Source organism: Phascolarctos cinereus, unplaced genomic scaffold, assembly GCF_003287225.1.
Source record: "Phascolarctos cinereus isolate Bilbo 61053 unplaced genomic scaffold, phaCin_HiC Scaffold_5;HRSCAF=322, whole genome shotgun sequence".
Taxonomy (NCBI): Eukaryota; Metazoa; Chordata; class Mammalia; order Diprotodontia; family Phascolarctidae; genus Phascolarctos; species Phascolarctos cinereus.
In genome coordinates, this window is record NW_027555958.1 from 288,554,266 (window position 1) to 288,573,704 (window position 19,439).

The window sequence follows — 19,439 nt, forward strand, 5'->3', positions numbered from 1 at the left end:
TGGGGAGAGGTGAGACACTCGGTGGCCTAGTGGAGAAGTCAAGTAAGTCGTGCAGCCTGAGAAGACAAAGAACTCCAAAATGAGTGCATCTGAGTAGGAAATGAGTCAATGTCTGAGGAGATGTCTCTTCTTTCGTCCCTCCTTAAATGTATGTTGAGGGGTTCCCAGCTCCACCCTTCACTCAGAAGGGCAGAGAGAGGGTACTGGCCGAGTGAGAGTTTCAAGGCTGATTGGATCTTCTAAGAGGAAGAGGTTTCCCAAAGATTAGTTTACTGGGGACATGGTGAAGTCAGAGTCCAAAATGAGTGCAGCTTTTTGGGAAATGAGATGTCTGAACGAATATGGACTTTTTTTTGGGGGGGGGAGGGCTTTCTTTCTATCCCCAGCAATTAGCATAGTGCCTGGCATATAACAGGCACTTAATAAATCCTAGTCGACTAACATATGGGTCCTTTCCCCTCGTTTCTCCATCCTCTTTCTTTGATTAGTAGTAGTAGTCTCATAGACCCTGGCCCTTGGCTAACTTTTGCTTCACCTAGATCCATTCACTAAAGCCTGACTTAGTAACAGGTTTCAATCCATCCCGTCACCACTTTGCCCAAATAAAGCACCGTGCCTAAGGCTGAAACTAATTGAGTCCATGTACCTTTCTTTGTGCTTATAGCTTTCTTATTCGGTCTATGTTTTATCTTTATTTTGGACAGCAAACTAGTTGAGAACAGTGACTTTTTTTGTTTGTTTCGTTTTTGTAGCTCTGTAAGCTGAGGTTCTCAGTAAGTAAATGCTGGTGACAAATTTGCAAATCTCAATTAAATTCAACACGTATTATCAGACTCTCTCAGGCAGAGCATTGTTAGGGAGGCCCTAGAGGAGGTGTTTGGATACGACCCAGCTCTCGCCTTCATAGACATTATATCTAGTAGCAATTTGAAAAGGAAAGCTTTATTTATGGGTCCAGGCCTTATCTATCAGTCACCTCCAGTAGTCTCCCCTCACTTCCTCCTTCTCACCTTCCCCATTTCTCCAGCCCAGGGCTTCCTTCTCTCTGCCAGAGTACTGTCACTCAATTCCCCACATGTATTCAGAGGGCTCCAGGATACAGGGTAAGTAAATTCCTTCCGACTGGGTTGCAATTACTTCCTTGGTTCCAAACTAATCCTTACCACTCCATAGCCCAGGTGGCTTCCCGTGGGGTCCAGTTCTCCTGGATGCTTGGGGCTTACGGCCTCCCTAGCAGGTTCCCTACAGGTGCACTGCTCCGCCCTGCCTCCTGGAGAGCCCGGTTTCGCCTCCGTAACTCGAAGGGTAGCAGCCTAGAAGGTTAAAAATAGTTCTACGCGGAAGCCGTCGGGGGCGGAGCAAGCAGCGGTGTGGAGAAAAGTGCGACCCAGGTCGGCGGTCGGTGGGCATCTGCCAAAGCCACTGGGTTATTTTTCTGAAGGAGGCAGTCTCTGTGATGTAGCCGACTCTGGAGAGGGAGTACGGAACTCTGAGCTGAGCGGCTCCTTGCGCCCGGTGCTTGGAGAGCCTCCAGATCCAAGCAGACGCAGCTCGGACTCCACCCCCGGCCCTCCTCCCTCCTCCCCGCCCAGTACAATGTCCCGCTCCGGCTTCCCGCTTCCCTAGCCCAGAAGTCACGTTAGGAGGCTGGAGCCGGACTTCTGAGCGCCTGCCTGAAGTTGTGCAGCGGGAGCAGTTTACGCTCTTTCAGCCCCTCTGCCTTGGGCCCTGGGTCCAGGCTGACGCAGCTGCCCGGCTAGCGGCGCATGCACGCCTCCGGCTCGGACTTCGCTTGCCTCGGCCTCCGCTTGCCTCGGCCTCAGCCCCCAGGCTGGGCAGCTCGCCCGACACGCCGCGTCTCCGGCCGCGTTAGCTGTCACTCCTCCCGCCGCTGAAACACTGCCCGCCCAGCCGGTGACTTCCCTCGGCTTTGCTGCCCGAAGCGGCAGCGCGGGAGGAGCACGAGATCGTTACGGACACAAGGGGGAGGGCGTCCCTGGCTCTGCCGCGTGGGGGTGTCCCAAGCTTCGGACCAGAAAGGCGTGGGGGTGCCCTGAGCTTCAGCAGAGAACCTGAGGAGGACCCAGCTGTTTGCCGGGAAGATTCGGGAGCTCTCCGACTAGGAGGATGCCCTCGAGTCAGGATGGTGAGAGGGGGAACCGGAGTCCAGAGGCAGGACTAGTTAAGCGGGCTGCCGGGCCGGCTTGGAAGCTTAGCGCTTCGACTCTGGGGGGAAGGTCACTTGCTTTGCTTCCTGGGGATGGGCTCACTACATGCTGGGTCTGATGGCCCCAGGGCAGATGCTGTACTGTAAATAGTCTATTCCGGATCTTCGCCCTCCGAGGGTAAGCCGGGAGCGCTGGGGTGCGGAGGCGTGGCCAGCCACCAGGGGGGTGGGGAAGAATACTCGGAACGCCTTTCTCTCGGCTGACCAAGTCATGCCGAGTGGTAGAACTTGGGGGAAAAGTTGGGGCAGGAGGGAGGAGCGCTGGTGAAATAGGACTGCTCTAAAGAGCGCCTGTTTATTCAGACGTCAGGTTGGATCCTAGGGAGTGAAGCTCAGGCCATCAAAGCAAACAGCCTTCGCCCCTCCTGCGGCAAACCGGTCTGACCGGGGAGGGCCGCCAGAGCGGCCCCACCTTTCCTCCCTCTCGGATCCGCCTTTCCCCAGCCTCAAGGGGAACTGGGGCACGGACTTCATTCGTCTCCCTCCCTGCAGAGTTGGAGCTGGAGCTGGAGACAAGGTGGCAGGCGGGAGAAGACAGGGTTGAACAGGCGGTCTGCTTCCACCCCGACCCCCCTGGCCAGCACGTGAATCCATCTGTTGGTCCAACCCCCACCGCCAAGCTCCAGAGGCCCGGGGTCGGGGGAACTAAGTCTGAAGCCGAGCTCGTTATCGAGACTTTTCCCGAGCCGGGAGGAGGTGGGAAGCAGCGGGCAACTTGGCCGGTGTGTGAATCCCCTGTCCTGGATCTTGTGACTGCGCAATGTCCGGCGGGGTTCCGGGACTTTTGAGCGATTGAAGGACGACCTGGTCCCAGGGACCCCTTCTCCCCGCCCCCAGGCCCGATGTGAGAAGAAGCGGGTCAGATAGGGCTGGAGTTCTGACGCTGACATTGGTCTGGAGGCAGGGACTATAAGGATTCCTGATTCTCTACCACACCCATCCTCTCTTAGCCCTGGCCGGAGACCCAGATACCTCTCTGGAGATCCAGAGAAGCCGGCAAAGAGGTGCTGGGGACCTGGACGTGGCATCATTGGAGGAGTGTCCCGCACTTGGGATTGCAGAATCTCCCCAACTCCAGTCCTCTTTTCTCGAGAGCTTCGTGCCCTACAGCAGCAGGCTACAGAGGGGCGGCGGCGGTGCTCGCTCCCACCCCATCCTGGTGGGCCTAGCTTCCCAGAGGCTCTGCTGATCCTCCTTCTCTACCTCCATCATTCGGAATAAACACTGGACTCAGCCGACCGCAAGTCCTTCCTCGGCTGAGAAGGGAGCAGTGTAAGCTCCTGTTCCTCTGCTCCCTACGGAGCTCCTAGCTCCAAGCCCCTGGCGATGGAACATGCTTCCCCTCACCCCTTAACTTGGGGCGGGGCAGGAGAGCCCCCATGGCAGCCTCGACACCGGTGTCTGGGAGAGGCCGATAAGGAGCTGGGGGCGGAGGCAGCCGGAAAGGCTTGCATTTCTATAGGGCCTCGTTCGCTGGCACTCCGGAGCTTGAGGGAGTTTCGGGCAGAGGCCACGCATACAAGTGCGTGAGGGCCAAAGAAGGAACATGGTGGCGGTAGTGGTAGTACGGGGGGGGGGGGGGGTGGTGATGGTGGAAGGGGCCCAGAATACCAAAGCCTGAAAAGGTCGGATTGAAGAACCGAGTGCCAACTTCCCTTCCTTGGGTTACTTTCCCAACAAACTAGAGACTGAGAGGGAACAAAAACGGAGGTGTGTCGAACAGGGCTCTTTCCCTCTAGTTCATCCTCCAGCTTCATTCCCTCCTTTGTTCATAAAGCTGGAGTACCCACATCTCCAAAATGGTTCCCCAGGCCGCAACGGAATCCGGGTAATTCAAGCTCAGGATAGGTCCAGGTGATGGACAGCTCCAGTTTCCAGGCGCCTTGGAGAAGCTCTTGCCTCAGTCCTTTCCCTTTTCCTCTTCTCTCCAGGGCACCCACGGAGACTTCTGCCGAGGCCCTGCAGGGTGCTGGTGCTACTGAACCCCCGGGGAGGAACCGGCAAGGCCCTGCACCTCTTTCAGAACAGAGTGCAGCCCATGCTGCAGGAAGCTGGCTTCTCCTTCCAGTTGCGACAGACTGGTAAGCGCTAAGTGCCCCCAGGGGCAGGTGCTCTGCCAACCCCTTCCACCTTGGGTCAGCAACCTAGGGCCAGAGTGATGGTGACTGGGGTCCCGCATCGGAATGCAGAAGAACCTGAACTACTTGCTTCCCTCCTCCCTTCAGAGCGGAGGAACCACGCGAGGGAGCTGGTGAGGACTGAGGACCTTTCCTCCTGGGATGCCTTGGTGGTGATGTCTGGAGATGGGCTGATGCACGAGGTGAGTGATGGGCAATGGCTGGGGGTGATGTGGAGAAGAGGATTAGGTGCAGATAGATGCTGTTAGGAGGTGGCTAGTGTTAAGGGGAAGGTTCTGTTGGGAGGCTCCGCAGATACTGACTTCGCACTTTCAGGTGGTGAACGGCCTCATGGAACGACCTGATTGGGAAACAGCGATTCAGAAGCCTCTCTGTAGCCTTCCAGCAGGCTCTGGCAACGCTTTGGCTGCATCTGTAAACCATTATGCAGGGTGAGCAGCCAGGATTTTGCCTCCATTTCCCCTTCCTACACCTCCCTCCTTCCAGTTGTTGGCTTGCTGACTTTTAAGTACCCTCAAACTCCGTTCCCCCCAGGGTTTACATGCCCGGAAGGGCATTTTAAGTCTTGAGGCTCCCAGCCTCAGCTCTCCATCTGCTCCAGTCCCTCTGCAGGGCCAGCGAATCAAAGGCTTCCTATCTGTCAGGAGGCTGGCTGCAGACAATGACACTCCTTCTAGCCCAACCCCAGGGAAGGGACCAGTGGAGTCAGGGAATGAGGATTCCAGCCTTTGCTCATGTTCTCCCTTCACCTCCCAGCAATGAACAGGTGACCAATGAAGACCTACTGACCAATTGTACGCTGTTGCTGTGCCACGGGGGACTTTCTCCCATGAACCTGCTTTCCTTACACACAGCCTCAGGCAGCCGCCTTTTCTCTGTGCTCAGCCTGGGCTGGGGCTTCGTTGCAGACGTGGACGTGGAGAGTGAAAAGTACAGGTGCCTGGGAAAAATTCGATTTACCCTGGGCACATTCCTCCGCCTGGCTGCCCTGCGCACCTATCATGGCACATTATCCTATCTCCCAGTTGGAGCACCTTCTTCCAAAATCTCAGCCGGACCTCCCTTGGACCATGACCAACCAGGCCCTGTGGATTCACTCCTGGTGCCTCTGGAGCAGCCGGTGCCAGAAAACTGGACGGTGGTGCCTGACCACGAGTTTGTCTTGGTGCTGGCTCTCCTGCATTCCCACTTGGGTAGTGAGATGTTTGCTGCACCAATGGCTAGGGGAAGTGGAGGGGTTGTACATCTGTTCTACCTTCGAGCTGGTGTGCCCCGGGCTACGTTGCTTCGCCTTTTCATGGCCATGGAAAAGGGTACACACATGGATCTGGACTGCCCTAATCTGGTGTATGTGCCGGTGGTAGCCTTCCGCCTAGAACCTCATGACACCAGGGGCATGCTTACAGTGGACGGGGAGCAGCTGGTCAGTGAAGCTGTCCAAGGCCAGGTGCACCCTGGACGTTTTCAGTTGGTTAGTGGCTGTCCAGAACTAAAGCCTGGTCCCGAGCCAAGTCCTCTACCCTGCTCAGAAGACTCTGCTTCATCAGAGTTCACTTCTTAAACAGGGCCCTAAGCAGGGCTTGTGGCCACCATCGGACTTGCAATGCTGGGTCCTAGTCTGCTTTGTAAACAGGGAGTGCCTTACCCCTAAGTGAAAAGGAAAACCCTCCACAGGTTAGGTAGTTCCAGGACTCCAAAATTAGGCAAATCGGCTCTATTAGATGTTCAAGATTTCCTCACTTCAAGACCAGAGTTAGTCAAACTCTATTGGTCAGAGGTAGCATACCAAAATCTAAATAAAGTGACTTTTTCAGGTTGCCTAGTCCCATCTCTGGGGGATAAGGAAAAAGTGGGACCTTGGCCCTAGGAAAAATGATATTTTACATGATGCTTTACAGTGACAAAGTGCTTAAAATCCAGGTTCATTTGAGCTATTCTGTTTGCAGATGAGGAAAAAACCAAACTTGAGTTTGCTATTTGCCCAAGGTCAATGATAAAACTTGAATAAACTTTTAAGTTCAGTGCTGTAGAATACAGGTGTCAAACTTTGGCTGGCAAAACTTGAGTGCAGCCCAAACCACAAAATGTAATTGGGAACTATTTAACAAAATTAAAAAAAATTATATTAGCACGAGGTTTTAAAAATCAATATGCCACCCAAAGGGATCTTGATGTACAGTTTAGTGGTCTCTGTTTCTATAGGAGTTCGACACCTTTGCTCTAGAAGATGCAAGGTAGAGGAAACAGCATTTTTACTGATAACCAGAAAAGGTGTAAGCTTGTTGGGGATTCCAGCTCTATCAGTCAGGTAAGCCTCAAAGAATGTGGCTGAAGCATCATCAATAAGCTTTTTTAAAAGTCCCTCGCATATGCCAGCCAGTGGAGATATAAATAGAAGAGTCCCTGCCACCCTTAAAGTGTTTGTATTCTATTTGGGCCAAAATTTTGGGTGAAAAGGTGGGAATTGTACCTTCCTTACTTAGCTACAGCTGTAGGGAAAATTCAGGCAAAGGAGAAAAAAGGGCAAACTTTATCAACAGCGTCCCGCTCCCCCATCCCAACTCGGGTAGTTTTTTCCATTCTTGCCACCAAAACCTACCTTTCTCCAGCCTAGCTTTTTTTACAGAGATCATCCTCTCCTACTCCCGCTTTACTTCCTTCCTACTGAACAAACTAGACAGGACCCACTGAAGGAGGTATAAGCTGTAGGAATGGTAAAAGCAGTGTGTCAACAGACCCCCCAACCGCCTCCCCCCCCACTTCTTCTCCTTTGGGATCTTTTCCCTGGACTGAAGTTATAAAAAGGAGAAATACCTGCCTAGAGCCCTATTGTGTTATGCCAGCCAGCAACTTCAGCCTCATAAAGAGGTACTAAACTTCTGAACTGAGGCTTTGACTATTTCAGTCCAAAGTACTGAGGTCAAATATTAGGATGTTCTTTATCAAATGCTAGAAAGGAACCATTATTTCTGAGAAAGGCCAGACAGCTAGTAATCTGTGACAGGAACGCCTACTGTATTTGAAAAGGGATCTGACTGACCTCAAAGGAAGCTGCCTGGTGGACCTTTGGCGAGGACATGAGATTGTCTGGTTCTCAATGGATGAAGGAATGAGGGGATGGGGGTGGAATGTGTGTGTGTGTGTGTGTGTGTGTGTGCGCGCGCACGCGTGCGCTCGTGCGCATGTGATCTCTTGAACTCTTGTTAGCACATGTTTTAAAAACTGTCTTCGAGGGAAAAAAAGGCAGCAAAGTCCAGATGAGTGGCAGAGGCAGGTTTAATGGCATTACCTTTTTTGTTTATTTTTACATTCTAATGAGCCAAACTGGAAAAAAAAATGCAGGTAAAAAAACTTTAATCACACAGCACTTTATACAGATATTATAAGCAATAGGGCATTCACATCTCCACATGAACAATGAACGCACTTTGAAGCACGGCCCCAGCAGTCAATCCTGTTTTGTTCTTAAATACTGTACAGAATAGAATCAAGTCTTCAAATGCCACCCACAGTCCTGCCTCTGACCACTCTCCCCACTGCTGCAGCTGCTGCTAGCTGGTTATAGTACAGCACAGTTGTGGAGTCAGCTTAAGGCTAACAAGATGCATCATGCTTTGGCTTTTTTTTTGTCTTTTTCTTAAGTTTAAGGTTTTTGTCTTTTATGAGATTTTAGCTTTTTTTTTTAAACCTTAAATATTACAATACATACACCAAAAAAATTACATAGCTGCAATGTGCTCAATAGCAACCTCATAACCTGGAGCTTCACATTATCAAAAGCTTAGAAAATGTGTAAACCTCTGTGCGTGTCTTGGGAGAGGTGTGAGTCCCCAGCTGGCTACAACTCACCTCAGCTTGCAGAGTCTCTGCATTAGAACCAGCTGGGTTCCTCACTCTCACACCAGAATGGGCTGGCTGCTGAGGAAGGGGAGCCTCTCTGGTATGAGCTTCATGTCACCTCTCCATGTTGTCAAGTGGCTACTGTGATGACAGGGGCAGAGTCCCTAGCACTTTACTCCCTCCTTCCTGCTGCACTTTCACTTCTGGGTAAGGAGAGGAAGGAGCACTTATAGTCTCAGTTCAAAAAGTTTTTGAGCTTAAGGAAACCAAAGCTGCTTATTCTCCCACATGGTCGGGTCTGGGATCAGCAAGGCACCTATAGCTTTTACCTCCCCATCAAATCCATTATCTTCACCCTCATTCCAGAGTGCTAAACCATCCCCTCTACGTGCCACTGCTACCTTATGGGTAACGAACTAACACAGGCAAGGTTCTGATAGGGTGGTGTGACTGATGGGAAAGGCCCCAGGAAGTCCCTAAGGAACAACTGCTCTGCGTGGGGCATAGACAAGAGACAGTAGATTCTGGAAAGAGTGGCAGAGACAGGATTGGGCAGCAGAGGAGTCAATCTAGAGGGCAAGGGGCCACTGGAGCGTGGCTTTCCCCACTACAATGAATGCAAGGCACATCCACTGCTCCAGAGATTAGGTCTTGCCACTAATGAACAAAACGTTCAGGCCTAAGGACAGCCTCAGTGTTATTTTCTGGAACTTTTTGTGGCAAAGGAAGGGAGAAGGAAGAACTGGGCTTTCTTTTTTTTGTTAGGAAGTTAACAGGGGGAAAAGGAGAAAAAAAATGATAAAAAATAACCTAGGAAGTTCAGATTCTTTTTGTTGCAAAAGAGCCTCTTGCTCTAAGACAGCTTCAGACCAGAAATGGGAGTGCATCTAGAAACTCCTTTCACTTCAGCATCACTCACCTTGGGGGGATGAGGGCAGCAGGGGGCCCTCTTTTTGGGGATGGAAAAAAAGGAGAAGGGAGACTCCAGGAGAGGGAGTTAAGCAGCAGGCCAACCTCTCCCACTGTGTCCACTGTCTTTTCAGTCTGGGGGTTGCTACTTGTCCTCTGTGCCCTCAGGGATACCTGCCTCCACCAGGGCTGCCCGGAACTGTGCCAGGACTCCTCTGATGCTCTTGATAAAACCCTTAGAGAGTGGAAATAAGGGGAAGCCGATGTCTGGGTAGCCACTCTTCTCAGGCAGGAAGCTTCGGTAGCTCTTCCTCCGCTTCTTTGGTTTGACACTGGGTGGCACAGATGAGTCTGGGGTGGCCTCCGGGGTCTGCTCTATTAAGTCCTTGCTAACTGAAGGTGCCGGTCCCTGGGCACCACCCTCAGAGTCTGAACCCTGGGAGGCATCACCAGGAGCCACCCCTGCTTCCTCTGGCTCTTCTCGGCCGGAGTCAGATAACTCAGTAGTTGTGGGTGGCTCAGGTGAGCTGCCGTCCCCGGGGGCCCCATTGGGCAGCTCCTGGGCCCGCTCAAGGAGGGCATGGGTCTCTAGCCAGGATTCAATTCGGTTCACCAATCGCCAGCCTCCTGTACTGAAATGCTGCCGGATCTCCTGCTCGAAGACCTCAGGTGGACGCCGCAGCAGCTGGGTCATGGATTGTACCACACGGATCAGTGCCATCTCATTATAGCAGCGGCTGTTCTCGTAGCCCTCCTGCAAGCCCCGGTCACTATCAAAGCCTGCTTCATTGTAGTAAGGTTCATTCACCAGGATCAGACCTGTAGGATTAATTAAGAAAACAGAAGGTGTAAGGGAACACGCCAGGTATCCAAAGGAGAAGCCATGGCCAGGCTACTTTAAAGAACATTTGATTCTCTACTCATTGTCCTATGGATTAGCTTGTTTTTCAAGGAGTAGGAGAAATAACAGTTCTAGATCATTGCTGACCAATCTTTTTGTCCACTACACTGTCCTTCTTGCCCTGCCAGGTCAATTCTTCCCCATCTTGGGCAGTTTGGCTCTTGGAAGCTCAATTTAGAAAAGTCTGGAATTATGAATGGATGTCTTCCAAACCTATTTTTAACCTTACTCAATTAAATATTCAGGCAAGATGGTGTTATAACTGACCCAAACGGAGAACTATAACTCTTCCAAAGAGGCCCAGTGTCCAACTCCCTCTGCTATGAACCCGCTTTCCTTTATCTACCACGACTTACCTTGGATAGAGATGAGCACCTGTAGAAGGCTGGATTTACTGGTCCACCTTTCTGTTCCCTGAAATACATATGGAAGAGTAGTGAATAACAACCCAGAGACATTCTTGGCTTGCTTTCCCATTCCCATTTTTTATCCTAGCAACTCACTTTACCTTTCCAATCCATGTGCCCAGTAGACTGACACACACCTTCCCATTGTCATACAGGTTGGGGTTCAGCCGCCCACTGCACTGGGAGAGGTAGCAAAAGTGGGGTGGCACAGCAGGGTAAATGTTGGGGAGCTGGATGTCAAACAAGAAGAGGCCATCTTCATAAGGGGTTCGAGTAGGACCCTTAATCAGGGCTGAGAAGAGGTCCTGGAAGAAGAGGGATAAGGTCAATGATTACTGGAATCAGCCAGGACACACTGCACTTTTCCACATGGAGATAAAGGAACTGCGGAAGCCTGAGCCACCAGAATTCTGACCTTAATAGCCTGATCCATATAGTCACTTAGTACCTTCTTACTACTAGTTTACTACCCAAATCTTTGATATCCAGAAAAAAAAATGTTTCCACACAACCCTTTTATCTCACAGTAAGGTGAAAGGAAGAAGTCAATTTCAAGATTTGAAAATGTTTAAAGGGAAGTTTTCCAGGTTGCCCTCTACTGGAGGCTCTTCTATTGAAAGGGTGAATACTAAAAAAAAAAAATCCAATTGGGACCTTAAAGAAACAGATAAAACTGGCTCCTGCAATAAGGAATACATCTTAGCAAACATTCTGGAAACAACATTCTGGAATCATCAACTACCATAATCATTTTTGTGACTAGGAGAACAGACACTGAAGCCTTAAGCAATAGCTCACTAGAACCGTGGGAATTTTTCTGGCCTGCTCAATGAAGATATTGGTACTGTGTAAAGATCAGCAATAAAGCCCTGGTCTTAAGCTCCCCTGTAACTAAGAAAGAATACGTTGTTCCCACAGGAGGCTGAGAGGATCAGGACCCAGCAAATGATACCCAGCTCTATTCTGGTGGGAAATAGGCTCCCTCTACTTGCCATTCGGTCCTCAAAAGTTTTGACCATGATGCCATCTGGAAGCGAGGTAGCGAGCAGTGCCATCTCTTTCCTTACTGTGCTGAAGAATTTTCTGGCTTCTGGTGGCTGGAACTCGATCTTCTTAAATGAATGATTAACTGGAGATGGGAAAGACCAGTTATTTCAGCAAAATAGAGAACCGTGGGGAGATGTGTCTAGAACGTAATAGGTAAGGGAAAGACTGGCAGCCAGGGGAAGCCCAGGTCACTGGGAAGTAGTGCCCTTCACTTCATAGCTTGATATTTTTCCCCAGAAAGATGAATAATATACCCTTTATCTGACTCATCCTTTTTCTCTCCAATCAGAATTACTCAACTTTGTTTAAAATTCTCTTCACCTGGAATAGGGTTTTAGAGAAACAGCAGGTCAGAAGTGTGGTACAGGGGATACAAATGGAGTGGAGTGCCCCCATTCCAACAGGGGATATGTCAACTCAGAAGGAACCCAGTGTGGGAATGAACAAAGGAAACAAACAAGCAACACCAAGGTGAGGGACCAGCTTACAGGGTGCGAATTCCAATACAGAGAAGACCTCGCCCTTGGCACTAGTGAAAGTGACCCCGCTTGCCACCACACTGCTGGCAGAGCACTGGGGTCTCACTGGGCCACTCTGATCGAACGGGAGACTGAGCCTCAGCCCTTTCCTCCTTGCGCTCTGCCTCCGGCATAGCCTCCATTTTTTCCTCCTCAGCAATTGCCACATTGTCTAGTGTCTTTTTCAAATTTTCCTGCAGCTTCTTGATATCATCTAGGAATTTCTTCTCCCGCGTGGGCTTCTCAGGCTCCACAGTGGGTGAAGTGGGTGAACCAGTCAGGAGCTGTTCAACTGTCATATTCTTCAGACTTTCCAGGATCTTGATGGCTTCCTTCAGTTCCCGGAAACTCTTTGGGGGCCCTTCCTTGCTTGCTTTTTCCATCAGCCCAGCCACAGGGGCAGCCATGGCGACAGCTCCCTGGATGGCAGCTGCTGCAGCCACGGCCTCTTCACTGATCACCACTCCCTTGTCCTCTTCGGTGGTGATTGGAAGCTCGGTAGGAGGCACAATGGGCTCATCTCCCTTGGGGTGGTCATCTTCCATCAGCCCATTGTCCGTTTCCCAGCTGTCACTTTCATCCTCCCACTCATCCGAGGAAGCCCCACTGGTGCTACCATCTACCGAATCGTAGTCTGACTCCTCGATCTCCGACTCGATGTTATACAAGTGCTGGGCAGAGGAGGAGAAACACAATGGCAGCTCAGATTTTCAGGCTCTAGTTGTGGAAGTCACATCCCCACCAATGGAAAAGCATTCTGAAGGAGCTCAAGGCAGGCTATTTACTTTAAGGGCTACCACGGCTTGTGCTCTCGCTGTACTGTTACATGACACGTACCTGTAACCTCCTTTCTTGACTGTGCTAAACTCGGGAGTCTTAGCCCAGCTTCTTCAGTTTGGTTTGGAACAGACTGGTCTCCTCTAAACCATTCCCCTGCTTCTTTCATTTTCCCTACAGAACTTGGGAAGAGAGTACTGTCTAGATACCTAACCAGTGCTCCTGTTCCACCCTGGCCCATGATTCCCCTCTCTGCCTTGCTAAGCAGCTGCCCAATTGGGCTAAGAGGCCAATGAAGCTTGGATCAGCTGACACTGCAGCAGCGTCCCCTTTGTGGCGACACACCAGGGAGCCTGGAACAAGTGACAGGAGGGGGAGGTGAGAACACAGAAGACTGTGTCACGTACTGTTCTCTCTCCCCAGACGGCCTCAGATAGGATGGTTAAGATCCAAAACTGACTCGAGGCTAGGAGAGTTGGCCCATTAAAACTCCAGCATGAAAGCGAGAGAATGGCAGTCAAGCAGTCATTTTACTTGAGTTAGCAGGGAATGGGGACTTGGAAAGCACATGTGTCTTGGAACTGCAATTTCATACCCAAACTACCTTTCCTTGCTATTCCTACTCTGTCCAGCTTTCACAGGAGTCTATGTTTGTCAAAGGGTGTCAGTTTATCTGCATATAAAGGCTCGCATTTTCTAGACTGGTAAAAGGGAAACACTGAGTAAATGCAAAATGGAGCCGACCAAATTTGGAAGGTTTGTGAAAACTTCTGTGAGTCTAAAGATTTAGGGAAACTATCAAGCGAGACAAGACTAAATTAGATAGGTTGGGATATGGAATAATTTGGGGCAAAATCTGAGGCATGTTATACCTCTTTTTTTTCTTCTTTCCTCTGTTTTCTCTCCCCAATCAGGCCTTCCCCCTTTATTACCTATCCAAGACCCCTCAAAAAATTGAAAAGAAAAAGTCATCCCATTAAGTCTACTTCTGGGGTAGAAGGGGGAAGAGTTATGAAAAAGAGAAGGCTAAGACTTTTTGCTTCTTGTAGAAGTAGAAAGCAGAGCACAAAACCTTCTAATCAGACTACAGGCATCTAATCAATTCAGACCTATTCAGAGTCTCTCACCTGGGGTAAGATGATCGTTTTTGAATTGTCAGCCCATACCACCTCCACCTTACTGCTGACATCCACACGGGCGACCTGGCCTACTGATGGCTGCATGGGGAAAAAAAAAATCAGCCTGAGTCAGATTCCCTTCTTAGGACACAACAGGGACCCTGGATGAGCTATCTTGTTGAGGGACTTAGGATCCAAGTTTTGAGGACCTCTGGGAGCATCAGCTCTGGAATTTCACCCTACGTCAATACCTTTTGCCCTAAGACCCCTTGATCATAGGGTCCCCCCAGATCCTCCATTTAAGAAGAGTAACTGTATCTTGAGGGCAGGGACTGTCACATTTCTTTCTCATATTTATATCCCCAGTACTTGGCACAGAGCAGATACTTAATAAATGATTACTGCTTGAGATGGGGGTATAGGCCTGAAGTTTGGGAACATAGGCAGTAAACAGCTCAGAAACAGGAACAGAAATCTCAAAGTACCACTAACCTCATAAGACTAGCTTATTCAAAAACCTAAATGGATTCTCTTTACTCACTGAATAAAGACAGGTTCCTTAACTTGGAACTGGAAGGTAGTATGGTTCAATGGAAAGAACACTGGAAATCCTGTCTCTGGAGCTCATTAGCTATGCGATCAAGGGTGAGCAGTATTGTACCCATAGTACAATGGTTGCTGGGGAATCATCTGGGCCTCACAAACCTTACAGCACGTGCCATAAACAAGAGGCAGCTACAACCCTGGTCCTTCCCTTTGGTTCTGCCCAGCCTCATACACCTGTCAATCTGGACGACTTGCTGTTTCTCAGACTTACTGCATTGGACTGACTGCTCATCTTGGGAGCGCCAAGGCCACCTTTTAGCTGCCTTTCCTGATCAGCTCAAAACAAAGTTCTTGTTCTCTCTCAACTACTACAGCAGATAGTCTACTGCTGATATGGGATATACCTGCTTAAGGGCATCAGTATTTGTGAGTTACTTCTTCTACTAGCCCAACTGCAAGTTCAAAGGTAAGGGTTAAATCTTGTACAATTTTGAATGCTCATGATGCCTAGACAGAGAGTGCTTTGTACACGAGGATGGAAAATGGATCTATCGTTTCACTGACACAGGGAACTCCCTTATGGAAACTCCCTCTGCCAACATAGGTCAGTACCTTCTCTCTTCATCTTCTAGTCTCAGTGCCAGAGAGCAACAAGTAACCTGGGCAGGGTCAAAGATGTGGCAGAGGCAGTCACTGGACCCAGGCCATTTTATCTCTGAAGCCAGCTCTTTACCTAGCAGATGACATGCGTTCTCTATCGCCATACCACCTTGTATATGGGGGTACTTGGATATTTACTGAAGTTCACCTTAAGAGGTGCTACCAGAGAGGTGAGAGGTGAGAGGTGAGGCCTTCCTTTAAGTCTCAGATGTTCCCTGGCACATAGGGAGTTCTAGCTCATCCTTTTTGATTAACAAACTGACTGAGTACCTATGAGGTATGTGGAACTGAATTATATTTTGATATGACCAGATCCAGTGTGCTGGGGCCATCTGGTGGCAAAAACAGAGCCTGCAGTTGTTTGCTTTCTGTAACCAGACTGGGTGTAGGTAGGAGAAACTTCAGCTTCTGTCCTGCCCCACAGAGGCAGTTATCCTCACCTCAGGCTGCAACACTAAAACAGGGATGAACTGAGTGAGAAAGTGGACAGCTGGTCAACTGTACCTCATCTTCCTTGGGGCCAGCAGCACCTTCCTCAGCATTGCCTATTCGGATGACTATGTCTGTAGTCCGGAAACGAAAATCTGGGTGGTCAGCAATGTCATAAACACTCACATCCTCTTCTTCTCCAATTAGCTGCAATCATAGAATAAACTGCTATAGCCAGGCTATCCTTTAGACCAAGAACCCCTCACTCTTTCCTATACTATTTCCTCTAAGCAGAGTTCATTCTACAAGAGAAAGAAACAGTTATACACTCACCTCCACATCATCCCCACTTGGCCGAAGTTTGAACCACTTCACCATGCAAGTTCGGCCAATGTGGTCCCCAGACTGTACTACCCCATAAACAGCTGGATCTGGACAACTCTGGGCTATGAATTCATAAGAAAGAAGGTGATTGGGCTAAGAAATTCTGGGCCATAAATGCTCACCCCAACTCTCATCCTGAATTCTGGCATGAGACTGGATGTCTACCTTCTGCCTGATCCAGACCTTTTTTTCTCCCTGTCCCAAACCCTCCAATGTGCGACTATCTACTCAGAAGACTAATCATAATTTCTTCAATCACCACCCCTGATCCCATTTTAACTTTAGGTATAGAATCTTCCAACATGACCTCTCTTTCTCTTCTGAGATCCCTAGCCCCTCCCAACCGGGGAGTACACTAGTAGGCTGTCCCCTACCTCTCTTATCTACGACGAAGTCTCCTGGGCAGAATTCATTGTTGTCCAAGTGATGCACAGGGAAGAGCTCATTCGAACGGATGTTGGTTTCCACTGTGCCATCTTGCCACATCACATCTGCTGAGGTCATTGTGGTCACCACCTCCACTGCCACCCTAGCAGAACAGGGGCACCAGTGAGTTAGGATGTTGAGACTTATTCCCCCCACAAGATGACTCTCCTGTAGACTGGAAAATGTGAAATGCTCTAATTTTAGATTCTCTTGGAAGGACCAGAGGATTAAGGGCTTGACATTAAAGACTCTGCCTATGTTATCTAAGTCCCTTCTATTCTCCAAGGAGACTGGACACAACCTGGGCATACAGAGGCCACCAGGTCTTACAGATGAACCTTGGCACTAATCATTCTCCTCTTCTAGCCCAGCTTGTGTGGTACCTCACCTACCAACTGCCTACAAGATACCCTGGGTGGGCTCCTTCTGAGCTGGCAAGTGGCTGAGGGTCCCCCGCCCTCAAAAGTAAGTTTGTGAGTAGCAAATGAAATGATCTCAGCTGTTTTGCAGACTGAATCAGGTTAATTAAACCAGGCCCCAGTCTCAACATCTTCACTTACCTGTCTCCTGGCTTGAATTCTCGAGATACCTTAGTCTTCTTTTTCTTGTGCTTTCGCTTCAAGTTTTTGATAGACAAGGGGATGCTCTTCTTCCGACCAGGGCCACTGCCACTCTGGGAGGAGGCAGTGGAGCTAGCTGAAGAAGTCACTGAGCTCGTGTCATCTGTATCATCAGCTGCCTCATCATCTGCATCCTGTTCCATTGACTGCAGCCTGTAGTCTGTGACTCCTTCTTCCTTGAGCAGGAATGGGGGCTGCTGTTCCATAGTGTCATCAGACCCCTCTAAACCCTCATCCTGAATTTCAGCTGGGTTGATAGAGCCATTGGGAGACTCGTCAGGATTGGATGGGTCTCCTGCTTCACTCTTGGCTCTGGCTTCCCCTTTGTCAGGGTCCCCATCAGGATGATCCCCAGGGCCAGGGGAATCTGGCGAGCAGGACATGATCTTCACAATTTGCTTTTTCAGCAATCGCTTTACCTGGAAAGGTTGACACATGGAGGAGGGAGAAGTACTAAGGTCAGAGAGGCAGAATACCCAGTTGAGAATAACCCAGTAGAGCTAGGGCCGCTTGGCCAAGAACAACCAGCCCCAGCAGTGTGAAGATTTGCAAAAGAATAAATGAATATGAGAGGAATAAGGCAGCTGCTCACCAAGGGCTAAGACCCAAACTTGCTCTGTATCTCCCTACTGCTGCTGAGAACGGATGAGCTACCCACTCCCAACTCACTGGCTGTACCTTTTTGGCCACAAAGCCCTCGCCCAGCACACAGTTTCTTTCAGGGCATTCACAGGTAATCTTGGCTGGCTCCACCTTGGCTGGGAAGACGTAAAGACAACGCTCCCCAAGTTGCCGCTGAGCATGGTCAAAACACCCAAGACGTTTTACTCTGTGAAGGAGAATTAGGAAAGGTGGTAATGGAGATGAGATTCTGAGGGAAGGCTTTGGTCTATGACCCTCTTCTTGTGACTGAGCTTAAAGTCCTAAGGAGATTTGCTGGGGTCAACATTTTGGGGCCTGGAAAAGAAAGGGGAACTAGAAACCTTACCTAGCCAGATTCTCCTGTGTGATGATGGAAGGTGGGGGACTGACACTGTCTGTGCCTCCCGGACAGAAACTTTTGGTGATCCATGTGACTTTCAACTCTACAACTTGTACCTAGGGTGGTTGGAAAGGGCCAATATTAGAACAAATTTTTAGTGGCTTCAATTAAAAAGAGCTTTGTGGAAAGCTTTCCTCTCTAAAGCTTAGCTGGGACTCAGGAACTGGCATATAAACTTGGAATGTGGAACTTCATATTAATAGGCTATGGACTAGTTCCCACCCTGAAGTAATACCCCTTCTCCAAAGAAGAATCAGTCACAGAATGTTAGAGCACAACCGGCCATTAAGGAGTCTAGTCCAACTCAATTATTTTACAGCTGAAGAAACTGAGGCCCTCCAGAGGTGACATGACTTGTCTAAAGTCACATAGCTAAAGGCAAAATTAAGACAAGAATCATATATTTGGAGATGGATGGAACCTTAAAGACCACCTGGTGCAACCCCCTCATTCTACAGATGTGGAAATTGATGCCCAGAGAAGCTGAGTAATTTGTTCAAGGCCATACTGTTAATAAGTGGCAGATTTAGGATTTTAACCCTCAGGTCTTCTAACTCCAAATGCAGCAATCTTTCCACTAGATTAGAACTCTGGATGCCTAACTCCCAGTCCAATGTTAGAGAATTGTCTCTATTAGACCACTCTGCATCCTAATGCATACAAGGGACATTATATTATATATTATTCTACCTTACAAATTACATATTATTCACTCTGGCCTTACTCAGACTATATAAGTCATACTGTAGGAAGATTCCCTAACTGACAAGAATCCATTTTGTCATCAGATATCTAGCTTCCTACAGTGAACCCTTTTGCCACAAGACCTTTAAAAATCAAAATAATTCTAGGACTTGGTATCTCTGGGATAAATTAAGTCATAATATTCTTTCTCCAGAGAGTCCCTTTTCAAGACTTTCAAAGTAATCCCTGATTGACCCTACCTCCTCTACCACCACTCGGAATTTGCTTTTGGTGCTAAGCACAGGCTTGACACCTGACAGCCATTGTACACTGGAGAAGACCTTGGAAGGGCCAATGAGCACCTGGCCTGGGTAGAAGCCGTAAGAATCATCAAAGAAGAGCCCCTGCAGAAGCAATGAGAAAAAAAGTGGATTTTCAACAAAGGTATTCCTGACAACAGTCCACCCATGATGCTTCTCCCCACTACACACACCCACACACACCCATGTACATATTCACATTCAAACACACACACATTCACACACTCAAATACACATTCACATATATTCACACTCACATACACACATTCACACAGGTACCATCTCACATGTTCACCTCACTATTCCCCAAGACAAGTCCTCATGCATCAGGTAGCCATGCCCTTGGAATGAGCAATTGGAAGGGGATATTGGTGAGTTGTCTGCTTAGCAGTACCCTTTCCTTTGTAGGCCCCAAACTCTGAGGACAGAAAGAAGAGTTTCTGACC

At 49.3% G+C, this 19,439-nt stretch overlaps 2 protein-coding genes across 5 annotated transcripts in view; one reads left to right on the plus strand and one right to left on the minus strand.

Annotated features, from left to right (window-relative positions):
- Positions 1-352: 352 nt before the first annotated feature.
- Positions 353-6,182, plus strand: SPHK1 (sphingosine kinase 1). Of its 4 annotated transcripts, none has more exons than XM_078155930.1 (6): positions 353-2,146; positions 2,531-3,749; positions 4,159-4,308; positions 4,453-4,547; positions 4,681-4,796; positions 5,122-6,182. In XM_078155930.1, the coding sequence occupies exons 2-6, from the start codon at positions 3,554-3,556 to the stop codon at positions 5,924-5,926; spliced, it is 1,362 nt and encodes a 453-aa protein (XP_078012056.1). In that variant the 5' UTR covers positions 353-2,146; positions 2,531-3,553; the 3' UTR covers positions 5,927-6,182. The 4 variants fall into 4 exon arrangements, with proteins under 4 accessions (XP_078012056.1, XP_078012057.1, XP_020858345.1 ...); XM_078155931.1 differs by having other exon boundaries at positions 2,720-3,749; XM_021002686.2 differs by lacking the exon at positions 2,531-3,749 and having other exon boundaries at positions 355-2,146.
- A 1,441-nt stretch (positions 6,183-7,623) lies between these two features.
- Positions 7,624-19,439, minus strand: part of UBE2O (ubiquitin conjugating enzyme E2 O) — a 78,395-nt gene continuing 66,579 nt past the window's right edge. The window contains 14 exon segments of the mRNA XM_021002683.1: positions 7,624-9,933; positions 10,372-10,429; positions 10,524-10,727; positions 11,415-11,551; positions 11,958-12,016; positions 12,018-12,658; positions 13,892-13,981; positions 15,593-15,724; positions 15,851-15,963; positions 16,276-16,430; positions 16,888-17,366; positions 17,626-17,776; positions 17,936-18,045; positions 18,934-19,077. Coding sequence (XP_020858342.1) covers positions 9,260-9,933; positions 10,372-10,429; positions 10,524-10,727; positions 11,415-11,551; positions 11,958-12,016; positions 12,018-12,658; positions 13,892-13,981; positions 15,593-15,724; positions 15,851-15,963; positions 16,276-16,430; positions 16,888-17,366; positions 17,626-17,776; positions 17,936-18,045; positions 18,934-19,077 — 3,147 coding nt within the window. The 3' untranslated portion in view covers positions 7,624-9,259.